The sequence below is a fragment of the Mesitornis unicolor genome, unplaced genomic scaffold (genome assembly GCF_000695765.1).
Source record: "Mesitornis unicolor isolate BGI_N332 unplaced genomic scaffold, ASM69576v1 scaffold396, whole genome shotgun sequence".
Taxonomy (NCBI): Eukaryota; Metazoa; Chordata; class Aves; order Mesitornithiformes; family Mesitornithidae; genus Mesitornis; species Mesitornis unicolor.
The window spans coordinates 92341-114773 of NW_010190022.1; the positions used below are offsets into that span (position 1 = coordinate 92341).

General features: G+C 42.3%; 1 protein-coding gene across 1 annotated transcript; it reads right to left on the reverse strand.

Moving 5' to 3' along the window:
- Positions 1-2550: 2550 nt before the first annotated feature.
- Positions 2551-22204, reverse strand: MPHOSPH8 (M-phase phosphoprotein 8; the record flags this gene model as incomplete). The annotated part of the gene is made up of 14 exons (XM_010186235.1): positions 2551-2592; positions 3494-3577; positions 4287-4414; positions 4722-4876; positions 6719-6873; positions 8769-8855; positions 9584-9724; positions 10379-10467; positions 10554-10679; positions 11128-11376; positions 12475-12568; positions 16715-17569; positions 18404-18559; positions 22088-22204. Coding segments are annotated over 14 exons (2478 nt in total), but the record flags the coding sequence as incomplete, so codon positions are not given.
- Positions 22205-22433: the final 229 nt, after the last annotated feature.

Genomic DNA, 22433 nt, shown 5'->3' on the forward strand with positions numbered 1-22433 from the left:
GCTGACAGGGCAGCTGCACTCTGTGCTGTTTCTTCCACACAGACACAGCTTCCCTCCAGACTGACTGAAAACCAACCTTCAGACTCTGTGAAAGGAGCCAGGAGCACAGGTGCTGAGATGCAGCAGTAAAAGAGAAGGAATCCAAGCCTTCAGAGCAATGTATTGCCACTGCAGTTACAGTAACTGCAGCTGCTTTGCCTTGCTGACAGCAGCAAGCAGAAACTGAGCAAACCCAAACCCTTCAATGGTATTTCTCCACAGTGCCTAAAGTGCTTTTTTTTTTATTGTAGCTGCTTTCTCATCATTCTTTGTCCACCGAAACATTTTTTCTTAGCAACTGGATAATTATAATAAAATCAGACAAAACCCAGTTTCATTTATCTTTTCATTGCCTTTTATGCATCTTCAGTAGGCATTTTGAATTTATACTGCCAACTGAAAAAGATGGCTCCAAAAGCCATCCCTCGAAAGCATGAGTCCAAATGTCATTCCTGTGTCCTGTACAACTCCTCCCCCTCTCCCAAATGCCTCAAGGGAAAACAAAACAAAATGCCTAAAAAACCCCCAACCAACCAAACCCTGAAGAAAACAAACCCAAAAACTCAACCTTTGACAAACTACTTGCTACGCCGACTCTTGGAGCATTACTAGCCATTTTTAGGTTAGACTGTACAAGTTTCTAAGTAGCACCTCTGTTATGTGGCCATTTGGTGAAAAACCTTTTGTTTCCATCTTGACCAGCTCACACATTGACACAGCACTGCACAGAGCACACACACGCTGCACTGCCACCCATACAGCGCAGGAGTAACTGAGGAAGGGGTGGCCACAAACACAAAAACTGACGCTCCAGCACAAGAAAACACAAACATTCCCCTTCCCTTGTCCATCTGCCAGGGTTACACACAGGTCTGAGGAAGAAATAACATCCCAGGTGCTGCAGTGACACCTGATTCAGCCTGTGCTTTTCACACGTTGCAGGTGTTTGCACTTCACAAAATGAGGTATCCAGCTGTTCCAGAGGTGGATGTACCAAGTCCAGTCAAAACCCGGACTGTTACCATCCCATCGATGCTTCTGTCTGCAAAAAGGCACCTGTTCTAAGTCAACACAGCGAGGAGGAGTTGTGGGGCATGTTGCTGACCCAGTGTTACATGGCTCAGTGCGACGCTCCACAAAATCAAAACAGGGTGCTTTGTTCCTTACTCATTTGGCATCCCACAAATACTAAAGGAAGTTTTAAACCTTCAAGAACCGAAAATTAAAAACTGGTGAATTTAACTTTATATTCAAAAGTCACAGTTCTTAACAGGATACTCGATACATCTGCATCATTGTGATGGCGAGCACTCACGTACAGACATTTATCTACAATAGTCATATAGGCACATCGTGGCATGTAAACTACACCTGGCAGCCAGAACAGCAAAGGCACAATCTGGAGTTCTTTTTAAGAAACTTTTCAAGATGTGGGTTACTGTACAAAGAAAAATATTCTGTACTTCATGCAGAAGTATTACATTTGTGTTTATAGCACAAGACCATTACAAAACTGCTGTCATCTGGTAAAATGGGTCATTTAAATAACAACAACATATATATATAAAAAAAAAAGATAGCAGCTCTTGGTACTGAGGAACTGAATTTCTGAATTAAAGGACAATAAATGTTTGCATCTGTCCAACAGAGAACATCAGAAACCCGCTATGTATCTTCTTGTCTACAAAAACACTGCCTGCACATTTAAGGTCGTTCCAGGTGTTCTGGTTTGCAGTTTCCAGCTTGTATTTGTTTTCCCATACATCATCTGATCTGGGAGTTACTAAACTCAAGAGTTGCAATCTGTAAAACTATCAGTCACGCCTCTAATACAAAAGTAGTTCTAAAACACTGAGAGGAGCACAAATCTGCGGTCCTCTATGAGCTGAGCCCACTCAGCTGTGTGTTAGCAGGGAATTGCTCTACATGTAACTGCATTTTCATCAAGAGACAGTGGCAGAACAGATTCAAACCAGAACACAGCCCTCAGCAATTCAAAGTTAAATCTAATGCAGTGACTTCAACGTGTAATTTCTGCCCATGGCTCCAAGAATGTGACAGTTCTGCATTCTACATAGAAACGTTAGAGTTAGAGTAAATAAAAAAAAATTTAGTTTACAACTGGAAAAGATCTTTCTAGTAGAAAAGACATTTCACAGAGTTACCTTCAATAGTTCTTATATGCACCATTCCACATTGTGGAAAAGCTGAAATACGCAGTCTGGACTCCGCAAGTTAAAGAACACCAGAATTCTCTGTATTGGCACAAATACTTACATCTACATCTGTACAAAGTACAAAAAGCCGACAGCCCTGTCCCACCGGCGCAGCGCACGCAACCGCTCTCCAGCACACGCTGCTTTCCCGTGGCACCGCCAACGCGTGGCAGCGAGACGGGAACCCAGGAGCGTGGTGCCATAAAGTTCCAAACTGCTTTGTCAGTCTCTGAGCAGAGGGATCAGAAGTACAGCCAAAAACGTGTCCGGCCGCTCAACGTGCACAGCTCTGAGGTCACTGCAGCTGCACTCGGTAGGCACCGATCAGCAGCTTCACCTGGAAGAGCAAACAAAGGTTGTTCACACATAACTACTGCATTAAACACTTCTTGTGTAAGGAAAGCGTGAGAAAAGGCACACAACTGCTAGTGACCGAGGAAAAAGGCATTTACAAATCTGTGTTGAATAAAGTGAGTAGAGCAGCCCGACTGGAGTAGGGCCAAAGTAAAATACTTTATACTACTGTACTATATACAGTACAGTACATAATACTTTATACTACTGTATTTTACTATACTAACTAAAATACTTTATGCTACTGCATAAACAAGTTAAACCCAAATCTGAACTAGACATACCCACATACTTCTATCTGAATAGTTCAACTTCCCTTCTAAATTAAAAAAAAGGCACAATAAAACATTTAAGAGTATAATTGCATTTTAAATCTGAAGATCTAGAAAATTTACTGAGCACCTTCCGAGGATGAAATGAGTGCTACAAGAACAGGACCCGTTACTCATCTCGCAACAGGGAGTGGGGACCACTGCCCAAACCACCTGCAAAGCACAGCAGCCTACACAGGCTATTTAAGAGCAGACTGCACATCCTAGTAAATACTTGCAAGTCCTCCTAAACAAAGGCAAAAACATCTGTATGAAAAAAAATAGCTGACACTCCATGTACCATCTGTTAGTCATTAAATTCACAACATAGATGGGAAAAACATTTAGCTGTAACATTACTTATCCTGGTGCACAAATTGCTCTGACCGTAACACAAAAACCATTGAATTATGCCAGAACTAACGCTCTTGGCAGTGCTCCTCAGTTCTGGCAGTGGGATGAGGAGACAGTGGTAAGTTTTCACTTTATATTTGCAATATACAGTTAGAAGCATTTAGACTACAGCAGTTACTGTACAACAAATTTACATTTAATTTTGAGAGTATTTGGTACCTTGGCAGTAGGAGCTTCTGCCAACCGTATAAAAAGCTTGTTAAGGCCTGCAGTAGGGCTGAAGGAATAAATAAAGTGACTGTCCTAAAAGGAAAAGGAAAATGGACAAAGTTAACGGCAGAATTCAGCTGGAAGTGCCAGGCGAGTGGACTAACAAACAGAACATCACTTTTTAACTCCGTTTTTTTAAAGCAAACTGTGTATACTGCAAAAAACCCCTGGTACAGCTTGAGAAAGCAAGAGGAATTGAAAAAGCACACACAGTGATGCATTTAATAGCTTTAAAGAAAAAACAGAAATTAAGCATTAGAAATATGAGGTGGGTTGTTAAAAAAGGCAAAGTAGTTAGTTACATTTAAGAACGTACTTGGGTCAATTTGAGAAGCGAAACAGCTCCAAATTCCAAATTCTCACCTGCCCGCTCCAACCCTGGGTTCTGAGGTCCCAGACTGCCAGAAGGGCAGAGGCTGGAAAGGACCTCTGGAGGTCACCTGGTCCAGCCAGGCACCACCTGGTGCTCAAGCAGGGCCACCCAGCAGCAGGTTGTGCAGCACTGTGCCCCTGCCTTTAAGACATACATATTTATCGAGTCTGGTATAGGCAGTGTTTGCAGTTCTCTCCAGATACAAAGAAGAATTAAGTTTCACTTAAAAAAAACAAAACAAAACCCCTATCATTAAAAAAGCATCACAATACTCAAAATCCAAATTAAGTCACTAAGATTTCCCAGAGTGCTCCATAAAGACCTTAATAAAGCAGTTTTCCAGTCAATCACTTATATGAAAAGTTTTACCAAAAATACGGGGAGCTGGAATTTGTCGTTTAAAACCACAGCCTGCACACTGCATGGTCCACAGAGCCGAGCCACCACTTCTTTACCAAAGAAGTTTGCATGGAAAACAAAGAGAAGAATCCCAGATCCTGCAAGGGAAGGCAAATCAGTCGCGTGAATCTGACATGAGAACAACTGCATACACTGAACATCTGAAGACACTTAGGTACAAATATACTGTATGTTTATATATATATATATGTGTGTGTGTGTGTGTAAATAAATAAAATACATATAAAACACCAATGGAGTATCAAAGGAACATGCAGAAATCCAATCTCCCAAGCCAGTGGCTCCCAGCACAGAACACAACTGACTTGGTCATTGACTTACAGTCTTTTGGCAGCAGAAATAATTGAAACCAACAAAAACCCCACTGCATCAACAACCCCCTACCTTCTGGAATATTTTGTGGGGGTTTATAGTTGAAATCTGTAGAAAAGTCCGGCCCCTCACAGAGACGATGACACGCAATTGGAAAGACTGGCTCCAGCAAAACAAGACGAGCTTCAAAATAATCCCTGATGGTGTCTTCTGCCACTCTCAAGAGCCTAAAAGACCAAACAATGAGGCCTGTACTTCAGACAGTAAAATTACTTTACCAGACAGACGTAATGAGAGCTGATGCAAGAAACTATTCCAGATGACATTCCTGGATTCCTGATTTTCAGGACTGAATGCCCTCATCACTCCATTTATGCACAGATGAACCCCAAGTCCCAGTACTTTGTTAAGAAAACTTATCAGCAGTGGTCTGTTTGTGCTATTCATCCACTGGGTCCACAAAAATAAAAAGCTGATACAAATGTACTGCAGCAGATTAAAAAAAAGAGTCCAACTTGCCAGGTATTTTGAAGGCTCTTTATGTAGAAAGGTGTCTCCAAAACATCAGTGTGCACCCAGTGGGTAAACAGACTGAGGTAACCACTTCCCCAGCGTGGCTGATTTGTCAACCTGACTGCAAGTACAATGTAAAAAATAGTCACTGTGTAATTTCACTGGCAGTACTATTGGAAAAACGCAGTTCCCAACTAACTCCACTAAAGATGCAGTGACACTACCATTAAATAGCCAAACTGGGGTTTTTTTATTTGGTTTCTAGGTTGGGAGGGGTTGTTAATTTAAGCAAGCAGCCCAGCCTTCAAAAGACCACATCAACCACCACTATTTGGCACTTTCACAAGCAGGTTCCCAGGTAACCCTCTTTAGAAAGCTGTCTGGACAGAAATGGGTTTTAAACTCTTCTGCAAGGCAAAGGTCCTGACGCCCTCCACAGCTTTTGGAGCTGTCTTCAGGGCACCTTTCCCATCCATGCTGGCCAGGGTTGCCATCTGCAGGATCTAAAATGTGTCTGATGGGCAAGGAACCACAGGAACTGCCACACCAAAGCAAGCCCAGAAGCCCACCAGCCTGCATTCCAGATGCCTGACAAAGTCATTTAAATATGGGAAATTAAGCAGTTGTCTTTTTGGTACACTGTCCCCGTTTCCAGCAATCTGATTTAGGGGCATCCAAAGCCAGGGACTGCAGCCGAATCGCACCTCTCCTCAGATCTGAATCCCTTATAAAGTCCCATGCATTTGTGACCACAGCATCCTGCCGCAATGAGATCTGTAATTCAGTTCTTTGTGCAGAAGTATTGCCGAGTCTTCTCCAAGTTTGAGACTGCTGGTTACGATTTTCTGCCCCGATACCTTAACTATCAGAATTCCTACAAATTTATATTTAAAGAGCCTTCTCTTTCTCTTTATGTCTGTCTGTCTCCATTCAGCATCCATACACATCAGCCCAGAGTGCATTTCCATGACCACGTGACGTGAACGATTCCCATTCCACGCACACCGCGCTGCTCTTCAGTCGTTCTGCTGCACAATGAACATTCCTATTTCCATCATTTACTGGCGTGAAAGCTTCACCCCTGGCACTCTCAGCTCACAGCTGGGTGTTGTTGGACCCTTAAATGTCAAACTATCTGCACTAACTTTTCACGGTGTTTTTGTTCACTGTTCCTTTGTTGGTTTCTGTTTTATGCTTTTTAGTAACGTATTTTATGTGGCAAGCCCTAACCAGAGTTTACATTCAACTGTCCAGTGCTTATATACCTTTTAGCTTTGCCAACTGCTGTATTTCTAGTTTAAGAAATCTTTCACTTCTAATAATCCCCTTTTCCTCCTTTCCATCTTTTTACTCAGTCTTTTAAGCAAGCGTCTGCTAATTCTGCTGGCTCATACCCCGTTTTCATTTCACGTGATTTATTAGTTAACTCTTTGACCAAATTGGATCTGTTTTCCTCCCTGAAATCTCCCCCTCTTCCCCTTGACTTAAACCAAAATGATGACATGTCTCATATTGCAAACTACACCAGAACAAACTTGAAAGCACGGTTTACTCACGTTTCCAAGTGACTCCTGAGCTGCTCATACACCAGTACGTTATTGCACTGCTTAGCAAAGTGCAGGGCGCTGTTCTGGTGCTTTGACAAGATGTTGCAGTCTGCTCCACTCTCGATCATGAGCCGCACTATGTCAGAATTCCCTCTTTTACAAGCCTGTGCAGAGAGCGAGAACATGGAAGGATGGACAGCAATGACAAATCCCGTTAGAACACAGCCTAACACTGCAGTAAGCACAAGTGCTGAAATGGATTAAAGTCCAAAATCAGTCACAATTCAGAAAACAAGTTTGGGCATTTGCTCTAAACTCAGGATCAGACTCCACAAATATTTTACCTTCACCCAGGCAACACTACACACCTGATCCCACAGGCACAGCACCACTCGGGATTACCAAGTGGGCTTAATTAGAAACAAGTAAATAGATAAAACAAACCCGAAAAGCTATGTGAGAACATCTAATCTGCTGGAGTTTTGTAACTGTAATTCTTGCAATTGTTTACCTGAATAAATGGTTAAATAGCATTCAGAATGACCAAAGGACTCTCAGTTCAAATGGTACTTCAGGTGTGCAGTAAACTGACAGACTTTGCCTCAAACTGGTATTTAGCTGTGTTAGATGGGCACTGTTATCAACTGCCTCAGTGGCCAAGGCTGCCCAGTGGTACTTACAGCAAGAATTTAGGGCATGTCAGCTGAAGACTTGGCACAGGAAAGTCTCAATAAAACTTTAAAGAATGCAAATGCATGCTCTTGGCCACTTGTTGTCAAACACTTCACTCAGACATTACAGAAAGGCACAAGAGAGAGACATTTCTAACTTTATGAGGCCTTCCTGAAATTACATCAGCTCTGAACTTTCATCTGTGCTTTCTGCCCATAGTTTTCCATAACAAACCCACCTGCCCCCCACCACCAAAAAACCCACAAAAATTAAACACCACCTCAGAGAAAAGAATTTAGTGCCATGACATTTCTTTCCCCCCCCCTCTCTCTTTTAGGAAGTATGATCCAACTCCTAAGGTTAAATAAGAGTGACTTGATCAACACATTTATATGTTTATCCACACATGGCTGAACTTGTTCCAGTAAATTACTGGAAATGAAGACCCAAGATTCTTTGTATCTGCACAGCCAAGTATCACAAGTATCTGGAGTAAGTCACTGCAGGCTTCCAACGAGAAAGTATGTACAGCTGTGCATCAAGTACTAATAAAACCTTTAAAAACAATGAAGGTCAAAACTGAGGTGCAGGGATGCAGCCAAATTATGAAGAGATTTTGGACTGAAGAGGCTGAGGAAACCACAACAGTGATCATTTTCTTTAGAGAAAACGTGAACTCCCCAGACTTGGGAACTCCCTCCTTACAGAGGAGAAGAGAAACAAAACCACACTGTCCTGGACAGAACAGCTTTGGTAACCTCTTCTGCAAACTGCCTTGAACAACCTACATACAAATAAACCAAGTTTATCAAGAAGGGGAACTCTGGTGAAATTAATGTATTTTTGTTTATATCAAGTAAGAGGAGCACAGACTGTTTAAAGGGGCTCAGAATTTTCCCATTACAACAAAACAAACAGAAAATAAATTTTAAATTTCCTCTGTGATCGGGGTGGGGAATAAAGATGCAGAACAGGCAGTGGGGAAGGGGGAGACTGCAAATCGGTTATTTCATTTTTGGCCTACGATGAAGTGACAAAAATAATCACAGCAACGCCCAAGTGAATGATTCTCCTTTCTGGAGTTTCTCTCTTCCTACTGACAAGCAGATTATTCCAAGATCACATCTGCATTTCTTTGAGCCAAACAATGGAAGAGGATGAGCAGCCAGATTTAGCTTTGTATGCTGATGGCATCTGCATTTGTTGTTTAGATGCAACAGTGGATTAAAAAATGGATTATAACAGTGCTTAGAATAACTAAGAGTAGTATTTGCATTTTAAATATAATCCATGTTCGCTAAATCAACTCTACAAATATGATTTTATGTTTTATTAGTTCCCAAAAGTATTTACTATCAAACCGTGCCAGGACAAACATTGGCTTTACCTTCATTAAAGCGGTTTCTCCACTGCTCTGCTGCATGTTCACATATGCCCCAGCCTCCAGAAGAATAGCTACTGTTGTTAGAAAATTCTGAAAATCCAACAACAAAACCACAAAACAAGTAAGCAGAAAATGTTGTGGGTTTGTTTCAGAACATGAAGTGACATTTATTTAAAATACATCAGCAAAATCCAAATCACGAGGCGCGACACAATTAACACCCTTTTCTCCCATGGCTAATAAAGAGCAATCCAGGTTCAGGCAAGCAGACAGCTCACCACAGGAAGAAACCAGTTTGCATGAATCACCAAACTGGAATCAAGCTCCCATTTGGCCTCGCATCTCCTGCACACGGGAAAACCAAAGAGAGCACCCCTGAGCCATGGTCTAACTCACTAGTCTAGCTGGTCGCAGCGTGAGAAGAGCTTGCCACCGGCTGCACCTCCCACCTCTCAAACAGTGAGCGCTGCTTCATCACAGATTTGCTCTCAAAGTCTCCTAAGTCTGGATCCTGTGTAGCCAGAGATCATAACAAGCAATTCTAACACGAGAACTTCAGCCCCCACATCGGAAATTCAGAGCTACCCCTTGTCTCACTTTCGGCAGCCCTGTGATGATCTCTACTTGGGGCAGGGTTTGTGATCAGAATTTATTTACACTGCAGTAACCACAGCTGCTGAAGTTATGCAGCTAAGCTCACCCTGCTATATCCTGCTAACTACTTCTTAGGCATCAGCCAAGGGAAAATAAGTTGTGTACCACTTTTAGACGCAAGTAAAACAGCCAAGAACCACAAACACAGCAATAATCAAGCCAACCTTTTCAGCTGCGTGTATCAATGCAGTCGTTCCATTTTTCTGTCTACAATTAACTTTAGCTCCTTTCCTGATTAAGATCCGGAGAATGTCATCGTGCCCTCCAGCAGCAGCAAGCATTACTAGGGTCATTCCACTTGAGTCCTGCAACAAGAATCATTGCCATGAAAAAAAAAAAGTCAATTACTTTAAGATAAATCAAAGCTGCAAGAGAAAAACTGCAAGTGCATCAACAGGTTTCATGAAGATTCCCCTCCCTGGCAGAAGCATTCACACACATGTGGCTGCCAGATACCGACAGACTATCACCTCCCACTTCTCTTGCCCTCAGGCCTCACACTCTGAGCTCCATAACCTGCAAAACTCGTAACATTGACGCTGGCAGATAACTCATTATTCAGGGAGTTAGGTGGTCCCAGCCTGCCAAACAGAACATTCACTTTTGTTTGTTTTGTTCTGCATGTACATGTGTTTTACACAGTTTAGCCACTTGACCTGATGGTCATCGCTTTTACCATGTAAAATTTTAAATTTCATACTCGGTTAAATCCAGTGGGTAAATCTGCTGCAAATCCAGCTACTAAGATGCTTCTATTGAACTGTACTTCATTTTCTGTTTGGAAGAAGTGGAGAACAAATATCAAAGTCTCAAATTTTGCACTCCCTTTTCTCACCTTATGCCTTTTTCCCCAGTGTGAGACAGAATTCTGCTACTAGCAAGAAGGGAAAACTTTTCAAACAATCCCCATTTGTACTTTTCCCTCTCAGCCCCCCATGCCTCTATTGCAGAAAAATTACCTCTTGATCCAGATTATACTGCTCGTTTGAAGAAAGTGCCATCTTGACTGTCATATAATCTCCACTTTTGACAGCATCCCTCAGGAGAGCTAGGAAATAAATTCAATGCAGCTGTAGGATGTTTCACTTCGAAGCCCCAGCTAAGACATGTCCCTTCCTCCCAGCAACTACTCACCACTTGATATGGGTTCTGCTGACATGTGATTCTCATCTTCTCCATCAAGATGCTTCTGAAAGTCTTCCAGTGTCAGCCACTCTAACTGCATGTCCATGCCCAAACTCAAGACTTGTTGCTTGCCATCTATCATGTATTTGATTTTATGGAAGAAAAAAAAGTAAAATAAGTAATAAATAACTTAAAAATTTCCAAATCACTCATTGCTCGCCATTACTTCAATGATCAGCAGCTTAACATACCACTACTACCACTGTTCATTCACAGACTCTGGAAGTCAGCGTGGAATGGTTCCAAACAATGGAGGCCACATTACAGACAGACAGAAAGTGCTTTTACTTGAAGCAACCTGATTATTTGCTGTAATAAATTAGGCGGAAGCGGTAAGAGATGGTGAACGCTCCATTACTGCAATAGCAGAAACACACTGAAAAGTTACCAGTGAGTTTCAAAAAAAACCACCACACCATCGTGTCAGCCTCCTGGAGAGGCAAGAATTTGAGCTAAAAGATGCAAGCAGGAAACACCAATTGCCAGTGCTCAACTTCCCCCTGCGTTTGTTTCTACTGCTCACCAGAGTTCTCCATTTGACACACATCCACTACTTCTCGATCACCTTCTGCAGCAATGTAAGTCCATGTGTCTGTTTCATCTCTTATGCTCGTTTTGTCCTTGTACACCTTGCTGTCTTTAGATTTTAAGTCTTCTATGAATTTATATTCTAGTGAAGGTTCTTCTCTTTTGCAGTTATTCTCAGAATATTCAGTTTTTTCTTCTGAAGCTACATTAAACAAGTCAAATGCACTTTTGATGTCCTTAAGGCCTAGAACATTAAGACAGTTACCAAGAGTGACTACTTGAGCCCCTAGAGACTATTGCACAACAAAGTTTAAGTGAGTGACCAGAGTCCATTCAGAAAAGGTCTGTTCTGTTTCTGTAAGTTAATCATTGCTGGAGCACAGGAGCAAGCTTAAAAACATAAGCCAAAAATCGCAGAAATCTAGTTCACCTCCAGCTACCTTGGCAAGCCTTAAGTTCTGACCACTTTCGACAGGGTTCTGTCGTCTTTTTAAGAAACGTAGTTAAGAACTGCGTGTCAATTACTGCTTTGGAAACACGGTCCCGTATCTCAAGAACAGGCAAAGGACACGTGCTGTATAAGCAGCAACAATTAATAATTCTGTTCATTACTACTTGTAAGCATCTATGGCACTTCCAGTGAAAGACGTTTCTCTAGTGACAGCGATTTGAGGCATCGTAGCTCCTGCTGTATCCATTCACGGTTACCAAAGGTGGAGTTACAAAGTTTTCCTCAGTTCATTCTCATCAGAGTAGTGAGGGAATTTATCCCAAATAAAATCACCCAGAATTTTACTGAGACCAAGAGTGGTAACATCAGCACCCCATAATACTGCTAAGAATAGAAATACAAGCTCGATATCTTTCCCTGTGTATCAAATCATTGCGTTCTGCTGACATTTTAAGGCCCGTGTGATGTAACCTGTCACTGTGGCTAAAGCAAGAGGCAAGACACCTGTCCGATGGGAACCTCACACAGGAAGTGTGTACTCAGTGTCACCAGAACATGCCCGCAAACAGCCAGCAGTTGGATGAACTTCTCTAAAAAAGATTACTGTGACACGCCACAGAAGCAGAGTTGACAACATTAAATGAAAAAGGGCGAAATCTTGACTCGTCTACAAAAACGTTAAGGTATTTCTATACATTTCCATGCTTCATACATCACAAAGCACCTATTAACAAAGCCATAAAGCAGCAGACTTCTGCATCCTGAAATAAAAGCAGAAATTCTTGTTTCTGGTGTGTGTAACAAGACTACACAATATCCACTCTCGCAGAAATAAGAGGAGAATGTCCTGAATGACCTCGCCCTTCTCTCTTTTAAACAGTTAGCACTTACTTTTTAGGTCCTTTTGTTCTTTTCTGCTTTTCTCTTCCTTTTCGGACTCTTTTTTTTGAGATTTTTCTTTTGTTTCATTTTTCTTTACTTCTTTCTCTTGATATTGAGAACAAAGATCAAACTAAAATGGTAGAGAAAAAAGTGGAAAATAAACTTCTTTCACCGCTCCAGTGATAAAACATATTTAAAATGAATACTACTGAAACCTGTATATAACAGACTTGTGGAGATTCCTAAGAGAAGAATTAAACAGGTGAGTCAGGTAAGGCCGTGAAGGCTTCTTCTGTAAGAAAAGAGGTGTTACTGCCAAAATGTAACAACTGCATCCCAGCCATGCCAGGTGCTTAATGGCATGAGGTGCAGATATGCCAAAACCAGCATTTTGAAGGAAATTCAAAATTAGGAACTTTTCATTTGTTCCAAATACTGCACCTGAAGATAACGTAATTATTTCAAAGTATTTAACACCTTTGTGACACCATATTCAAAGCAGTTATGATAGCACTGACTTCAACCTTGAGTGAAAAAATGGTATCTGTATACAGAAGGTTCCAGGTTTTCCAATGACGCATGCAGAACGGTACAACAGCAATTTGTGAAAAGCACTCAGAAAAACCCACCCGAACCCACCACATCCACATGGAAGACTGCGCTCAGCAATACCCAATACCACAGAAGAAACCCATGGTACATATAGATACATAATCAGCTTTGCCAAAGCAGAACTGCACTGGCCCCACCAAAGATTGCCTTTCTCCTCCTAGGATCCTCTCTCTCTCTCTCCATGCATGCTCCAAACTGCAGGGCAGGTGGGACAAGGCCCCTTCACACAGCTCTGTATTGGCCCCTGACACCAACCTGGTACATGGAATAGCACTGGCTTTCTGAGAAACTGCCCCAAGAGGAGTCCCCACAAGAACTGCAGGCTCAATTTATCAATAAATGCTACCACTTCTCTGACAAAGAAAAACCTTCAATTAAAGTAGATTAGTTTGGTGTGTCATAATGTGTTAGCAGAGCTGAGATATTTAACCATCTTTCTTGACTCTCCCTCCTGCCCCCAAGGTCAGCTTTTGATCACCGACACAGGTAACTGGTAGCACGGACTGCCGCCAATCACAGCAGATGCCCAGCATTTGGGAGGAGACCTGTAAGTTACTGAAGTGACCAGCAGATATTTGCTGCACAGCCGGGCTGTTAAAATCAGTACTCCAGAATTCTGCTCCAGATTTCCAATACTGATCAGATGCACAACGTAGACTGCACATTTCTTTTGGGACGTAAATCGAATGGAAAGAATGGTTTGACATGCAAACTGACACCAGAGAATACTGCATTATAAACTGACATGTCAGTGTTCTGCAATCAGAGCTACATAAGGCAAGACAGGCAGCTGAAACACAGGCAAGGATTTTATTTCGAAAGAATAATCTGATTTAATTTGAAAAGAATAATCCTCTTGGGCCAACAATTTAGCGAAGCCAAAAAAGCTCCAGAACTCTCCACCAAACCCACCCGTGGAAGTCCACAGCTGCTCTGGGGAATAACCAACTGTGGAGAAACAGCACCAGGCTGCAAGCCAAAGTGCTGCAGAAGCTGGGATTCCCATGAGAGCATTATTAAGAGAATAAAGAGCAGCTGGGATTTAGACAAAGGCAATCTTTAAAAGACTAAACTAAGTTATTATTAAGTACAATAGGACCTTGGACCAGTCTGGAAGTAGGCGTTCAAAACTACACAAAGCACTGTGTGCCTGGGTTATCTCAACCAGAACGCTGGTTGAAGGGTAAGTGTGGTGTGTGGCAGGATAGCTTGGTCTTAGAACACCTGTCCATAAAGTATGGGAACTGATGGATGGGAAAGTGCTGTAGTATGTGAACATCCCGACTGGCTGCACAGTCGGGTCCTTCTCAGTAGCTATAAAAGCTGAGGTAGAAAATAAAAACTTCACCTGGCATTCGTCTGCTGAGTCAGTTCCTTGTTTTCAGCTCACCGCAACTAACCAGTTACAAAAAACCATTGTTTAAGCCTCCTAGACTAAACTAAAGCCTAGAGCAGAATGTCCTCCTTGCTTCCCTGGTGCCTCGGAGCATGATCTTCCACGGAGCATGACCACAGTCATGCACACAGCTGACCGTGTGTGGCTGAGGAGCCGTGAGCAAACCCACACTCATGTGCCCTTGATTTCTTCATGGCTGGGGTGACAGCATTCTTATACTACTGGCAAATAAAGCAGAATTCTAGAGATTTATCTGATTATCATCACTGATCTCTCTGACTTATGAATGCTGTAGCCTCCAACTATGAGAAAATAGTTCAGTAATAACAGGCCATACCATTTCAGTAATTAACTTTCTGAAACTGGGCTGCGCCTTACAGCAATTACTTAACCTTGTCTACAAGAGCTCTCACTGCTAAGCTCCTGCAAAAAAACTGCTCTGCATAGCTCTACTCCAAAATTACGCCACATAATTCTCTACCCCAAAATCAACTTCCTTGTGTTTAAGGTGGCCGACTCCGTACACACAACAATCTTCAGCAGAGGACCACGGCTGAACCTACAGAAAACAAACTGCAACCACAGGATTACGGCCTCAGAAGAAGTGGGATGTAATCCAGAAACTATCAAGGTATTTTGGCTGCAATCGTGTTACAAACCAGAAAGGGGTTTCTCAGAGCAGCCAAAGTTTTATGCACTGCAAATTGTATTAGAACAGTTTGAAGTAGCTGAAAGAAATTACACTCTCGGAAACATTCCAGAAATGCTGGGTTTTTTTCATTATTTTTTTCTTTCCATTCTGCTTTTCTTAAAACATCACTACATTAAATAAGACAAAAGAAATCTAGTATTGGCTTTAGCTCATTTCTTAGAGCAGGTACAGCATTTGTAATTAATATGAAACCATGTCATGAAACTGAGCGTTTTCTGTAAGCACCCCAGGAATTCTGACAGGACAAACCAGCTGCACAGTTATCTGGGAGACCTGGATTTAGAAGGGATTCAGCATTCCAGTTCTCAGGGAGGTGCTAAAGAACATGAGGTACAACAGAGTGGTTGGGTTTCCAGTGAGACCAAGGGTCTGTTTTAGCTCAAAAGCACATTTCATGGTGCAGTGTTGGATGGACACTTGCTCAAGAGTGAATGTCTTGCTGTCCTGGTTTGAGCTAAACAGAACTAATTTTCTATTTAGTGATTTTACTTTTTCAGCTCAGTCTCTTCTAAGAGGCTGAACTTGCTGAAACTAATGGCATGTTTTTCCAGACAGCGTGCACTTCTACAAGAGGTAAAGACAAGGCCACTGTCTCACCACGGGTGCCATATCTGCACCTACGGGGAGGAGCAAACCCAAAACTGACCAAGGAGGTATTCAGTTCTACATACGTCATACTCAGTGCAAAGCAGAGGGATCACAAGGGTGTCAACCCTTCTGTCTTGGCCCCTTCCTTCTATCTCAACCCTCCTCAATTCTTCCCTCCAGCTCAGCTCCTGCAATGGCCGAAGGCCGAGTAGAACCCTGCTGGTTCATCTGCCTCCCATCCTGATCTGTGTGTTCCTGCATCCTGCTCCCACCTGCTGCTGGGTCTGGTCTGGGACTTTTCCAGTGCCCTGCTCCACAGAGCCTCTGGTGACATAATTGTCACTGGGGGAGGATTTAATATTGGTTTTATATATACTTGTACATATCTGTATATATGTCATTATTAGCCTGCAGTATCAGTATTATTGTTTCATTAAATCTGTTAGTTTCATTTTCCAACCCGCAAAGTCTCTCTCCCTTACTCTTTCTCTTCCCTTCTGGGGAGAGGGGTTAATAGAGAGCGTCTGTCCAGGATTTAGTGGCCAGCCCACCCCCCAACACCAATACTTGCTACACAAGTAGAAAAAAGTCAAACTGAGGCAATTAGTAAGTGGGAAAACGAAGCTAAAAGTGGCAGCATGCTTTGAAGGAATAGTAGATTTCATTCTAAGTACACATCACAAACAGGAGAAACTCACACTTCCACATTTAAAGACACCCTTCTCTCCTTAAGTGCTTCCTTTAGTGTTTTCAGAATCCAGACATTTTTCAGTCTCTCCCGTACACTATGCACTGGGCCTTTCTTTAGCTTCATCCAGCTCACTAATTTTCCAGTTTGTATTTTCTCTTTGCCATCATGAACAGCAGCCTTTTGTGATACCTGTATCCAAAACGTGTGATTTGATCCCCAGCCCCCACCCCAATGCCGTAACACTGCTCACCTCCCCGGCTGAATCAGCAGACTTGCGCCCTCTTTCATCCACGCTCAATTTCAAACCCCTCTGTGCTGGTGAAGGAGCAGGTGACCCTTTCTCCAACTCTCCCGGTACCATTTTTACTTTTTCTGGACCTTTTTGCCTTTTCTGCATGCTTTTCTTCTCTAAATAGGTATCCTGACTTTCTACTTTTCTATCTTCCTCTTTATAATCTTCAGCTTTCTGAACTTTTTTCTTCTTTCTTTTAACCTTAACATCAGTACCATCATCGTCATTACTTGCTGATCCATCAAGATGCCTATCAGCACTGGAATCTTTTTCAGCAACTTCTTGTTCCAATCTCTCTTCTCCACTCCCCCCTTTTTGCTTCTCCTCTTTATTTTCAGAATTTAAGTTTGAAGTTTCATTATCAGTTCCTTGAGAAAATACATCATCTACATTACAAGGTTCCGAGTCAAGCTGAACATCTCCGTGCTTCTCCTTCCGCAATTTTTTGTTTTCTTTAGAATCTTCCTTAGATTTTGTTTTCAAGTCTTTAGCGTCTCCCTTCTTTTTCTTTATTTCTTTAGTGTCTTCTTTCCTTTGCTTCTTTAGGTCCTTTGAATCCTCCCTGGTTTCTAAAGTCCTTTTTTTTGGTTTTGAATCTGAAACCAAAGTATCCAAAGAATTTTCACATTCTGTTCTGGGTTTTTCTTTGTGGTTTGCTGACTTGGACTTTTTTTTCTTCAGATCATCTGGACTTTTATCCTCTCCATCTTTTGACTTCTTCTTTTTCTTCTTTGGTGAATCATCCTCTTTTGTTTCACTTTGCCAGTCACCGTCAGATTCTGCTTCAAATACGTCATCATTTAGAGACAGTTTCTAAAAGGTAGGGGACAAAAAACCAGAAAATATTTATTTCCTCATTAAACCGTATCACTTGGGTGTAAGCTATACAAAAATAGTAGCGCTGGTGCTTGGGGAAAGCAAATCTCTCTAAACACTGCAAACATCATGCCTCATTGCCATACAGTAACATTTGTAAATGCAATCCTAGATCACTTCCCTAAACTACATTACTAACTGCATGGATGAAAATCAATACATCAACAAGTCAAGGAAACCATCCAACGAACAGGTTCCAGAACCAACCCAAATCTGAACTACATCACGTTAAAAAATTAACCTGATTTTGTAAAGTTTACCTATAGGTTTCCCAGAAGTAGGGAACTAGTTTTCAAAACAGACTCTTACACTTGATTTTGGAACTGACTGAGCAGTTAAAAAAAGAAAAAGCCATATGCTGCATTCTTCAAAGTAGTATTTTCGTATTCCTATCTTGCCTAATTTAATGGTTAATGTAGAAAAATTCATCAGTCTGCTACACAAAGCAGGAGGGCACTTCAGTGACAAGACAAAAAAAAAAAGAAAGGGGGTTGTATACGTTGTCAAAACCAAACTAAAATGGCCACACATCGCTTATGTAGCCTCACTGAAAACAGAAATAGAGTTTAGGTGGACTTTGTCAATTAGCAAAAAAATCCCTACCCAGAGCAGTAACAATACTCAGTTTCACCTGAAACAACACTCTCAGACTGAAGAGATTATTTCAGTCTTCTTAATTCCACATCTCAAACGTCTTCCCTTCTCCTCCCCCATGAGCAGAGCCTGGGTAGTGACCGTGTCTCCAGTACAACACTGGGAGGTGAAACACACCTGTATGTCTTTTTTAACAGGTTTAGGCTTATTGTCCACGATTTTTTTTCTGAATTCAAGCAGCACTTCTTTGCAGTCTTCTAAATGAGCTTCTGGCTCCCAGGTGTCATCATCTGAGGTGTAGCCTTTCCACCGTACTTTATAGAGAATTTTACCCTGTAAGAAAAGAAAAACATTAATACCATACAGCATAGTATTGCATCATCTGCTTAACTCTTGGGAATCTCAGTGCATGTATCATTTTGTGTATACAGAAATGAATATAATGGGAGTTCAACCCAATGCTGACATAGGAATTCTCAGAATTATTTCCATCTGCGTCACACACTGAAATAAGCAGGTTATAAGATGGTTCAGTAGCTGGTGTGGTTTTATCCAAAATATTTGTAATATCTAAAATTTGTCCAGCACACCAAAAAGGTACAAATCAAACTCCAACTCATTTTACTGAAATGGATTTTCTGACAGTCGGAAAACTTTTTTTTTTTTCATTTTAATATTTCTTCTATAAAAATCAGGAAAACGCCACCACCACGAAGGAGATCACGTTAAACCCAGACAAAACCTGTGTGCATCTCAATGGAGTTGGTTACAAAGACTTTGGTAAAAAAATTAAATAAAAGAGCCCTAGACCAATTGTTTCAACAATATTTAACTTCAATGTAGGATGAAATTGCACCTTTTAGTCTCTGCCTTGTTTCTGCATTAGACCACAGTCCTACTGTTAAAAAAAGCAAGTAAGCAAGCAAACAAGCAAGCTTTCCACCACATTATCTGTTGCACTTCTCCTTGATAAATGAAGTAGTTTGAATCTTTATGTTTCCCAAGATGGACTCCTTTTCTTGCAGGGAGAAAGCTTATTAGCTTGGACTCCAGATACTGCTGACAGAGCCGGACAAGAGGCAAATCCAGGGCCTCCTGCATGAGGCTTCACTGAAAAGCAGAGCCACGTCCTGTGAAATCAACGTGGTCACCTTTATTGATGAAACCTGCAGTCTCTTTAAACAGATGTATTAGAAAAGCTAGCACCAAGTTCAGAAAATCCATTATCCACGTACAAAAAGCTAATAACGGGTACCAGGAAACACAGTAATTCCTGCACTTCTATTCGAAATAAAAAATAAGTATTGGCAAGCTTACTGAGGAAAGCACCTCTGGAGAGGCAAAACAACAGTATCTCTCTCTTTCAGAAAGAGACTGCTGATGCTTTAAAACACCCTACACTGCTAACCAAGCCTGCAGAAGGAAAGCTTCAAAAGTACTGCCATCTGACAACTGCTGTTACATGTACCGACAGCCATAAAATTACATTTTTGCCTGAGCACCATAAACCTTTTACCAAGTGTACATATATGCCACTAAACTTCAGCAATCAACTCTGCTTACAATCTTCAGAGACATAAATAAATAGCCTATATTCAGGTACATTAGTGTAATACATCTCCTTTTATAATTTAGCTGAACTGTACACTCTTGGTTCAGGAATTAATTTTCAAAATCATGTTCACTTGTCTCTCTCTCTCTCTCTCTTCTAATGGGGTTACTCATGAAATAAGTGACCAGTAACTTTCTTACTACGGTTATGGAATAATTTAGGTTATAAGGGATCTCCAGAACTTAAGTAAAATGCGCTGCTCAACGCAGGACCAACGAGATCAGGCTGCTCAGAAACCTGCCCAGTCATGTTCTATCTATTCAGGTTTCCCCGTGGTCCAGCTTGCGTCCACTGCCTCTTCCATCCTTTCCCTGTGCACCTCGGAGAAGGAGGTGACTGTCCTCTCCACAGCCTCCCATTACGTAGATACAAACAGCACCATGATCACCCCTGATTTTTCTCCTATTTTTTGCCAGAGCAAACCTAGCTCTCACAGCCTCCTGTGCTCCAGCTCCCTAAACTGTCTCATAACGCTTCACTCCAGGATGTCCATGTCTCTTCTACCCTGGGGAGCTCGGCACTTGACACAGTGCTCTGCACGTGTCCCAGCAGTGCTGAGAAGAGAGGAAGCATCATCTCCTCCCATCTGCTGGCTGCACTCCTGGCCGCCGCTGGCTTTCTTTGCTGCAAGAACTGCTGACTCATGTTCAACTTACTTGCCTGCGGGGGATCCCAGCTCCTTTCCCACAAACCCGCTTCCCAGCCAGCTGGCCTCTCTGGCAGCACAGGGTTATGCCCTCTCAGTCAGCTGCAGAGTCCCCGTTACACCCTTGTGACTCAGGTACAAACTGAGCTTTCAGTCCTTTTTAACTAACTGAGAAAGCTAGATAACATACAGTCCAATACGAATGTAAGAGTATTTGGCTGTTGAATGATTCCACATCCAGTATATACAGAGATAGGAAAACACAGCTTAACTGAAGACAGGAGGTTGATCGTCATACTAAAGATACACACACAGCCTAGCAGTCACCTGTCAACATTATTTTACTCAACACTGTTATTTCTTTCTTCGTATCACTTACAAATAATACAACACTTCCAGTAACGTTTTTACTGCTGTAGCTTCAGGAGAACCAGTGATGGGCTAGAACCAACTCCTATGGAAAGGGGTATCACCATGTCACTAAAAATCACAGTTAAGGTCACCCATCTCCACTGAGGAATGTCACAATTTGCATTGGAACCACCGCCCTAAAGCAGGCTACATAAACGTACTCCACTGCGTAACACAGCTTTTTTCAGCCACTGTGGAGGTCAGGACTGGGTGCGAGTATCTTGTCTTGCCCTGTATTTCTGAAGCACAGGAGCAAGGCTCCCATTTAAGAGCAACGGAAAGGTGACCTGAAGCAACTGGAGCCCATGCTGCAAAGCCACAACCAGCCTATACTGGGCAAGGCACATGCAGACAGCAAAGCTGGACTGCACTGACCCAGCCTGGAAACCTCGCGTGCGTACAGCTCAGAGTCTGCTGCAGAACGGGTTGCTTGGAGGAGGAGGATGAGGACAGAAAGAGGGGGCGTAAGACACCTTTTTACCTGCACATCCCAATGGCTTTTTTAGCAGATGGTACTCAATGTATTCTGGCACTTTTTAGAAGTGTGGAAAGTAGGACTCCCTCCTCCCTGCCACTAGACAGATTTTAGGTTCCATCACTGGGGAAGGAAAAGAAGAAAAGAAAAAAAAAGGAAAAAAGAAAAGAAAACAAAAAGGAAAAATAAGAAAAGAAAAAAAGGGTCCTCTTGTTTTCAAGCCTGACATTATTTGACCAAAGCTTTGTACAAGCAAAGCTATAAACACTGTATTACCCCAAAAGCGTGACATTCTTAAGACATCAAGGTATTTCAACCTAATTGCGACAACATCACAAATATGCAAAATGTTCTTGATCTGAAGGCTCTCCAACCTAAGGGCTTCAAAATCCTGATGTCTTACACTGAAGAGGCAGAACCGTATACTATCAGGCACCTGAATGAAGCCTAATATAAGAACCACAAATTAGTTAAAATTAAGTAATTAAAAAGAAAAAAAAAGCTGTGTTAATTATCTTTTGTATTTGAGGTTTAGGAACTTCAACCAACCTTAAAGAAAGAGAGAAAATTCTGTCTAAACAAAGCAAAGATCACACAGCTAGTTACTTTAACCGGGAAGAAGCCTCTCTCGTTTGAAGAGGTCTTCACGAATTTTATAAGCCAGCAAACACAGCCTCACTGAGCACCCCCTGACACCACCTCCAAGCTCCCCATTACAGTCCCTGCTGCCCACTTCTGCGCTCCCTTTACAACACAGCACGCAGGCACAAAAGAAAACTCCGCAGCTCCAGATTCACTCTCTTTCCTCGGAGCTGTAAGACGCAACAAGGCCGCCTGTAAAATAACGCGAACCGAGCTTTCATTTAATTTCATTTGTAACGGGACCGCTGCTCCTGCGCGGCTCTCGCCCGGGTCGCGAAAGGCTCGCGCAGGGAAACCCGCCCGCGCACAGCGCGAGGGAATGGCACGAGACGGCCCCCCGCGCGCACGGGCCCACCCTTCCGCCAGCGCGTGGTTCGCAACCGCTCCCTGACAACTCCGGGGAGCGGGGCGAGATCCGACC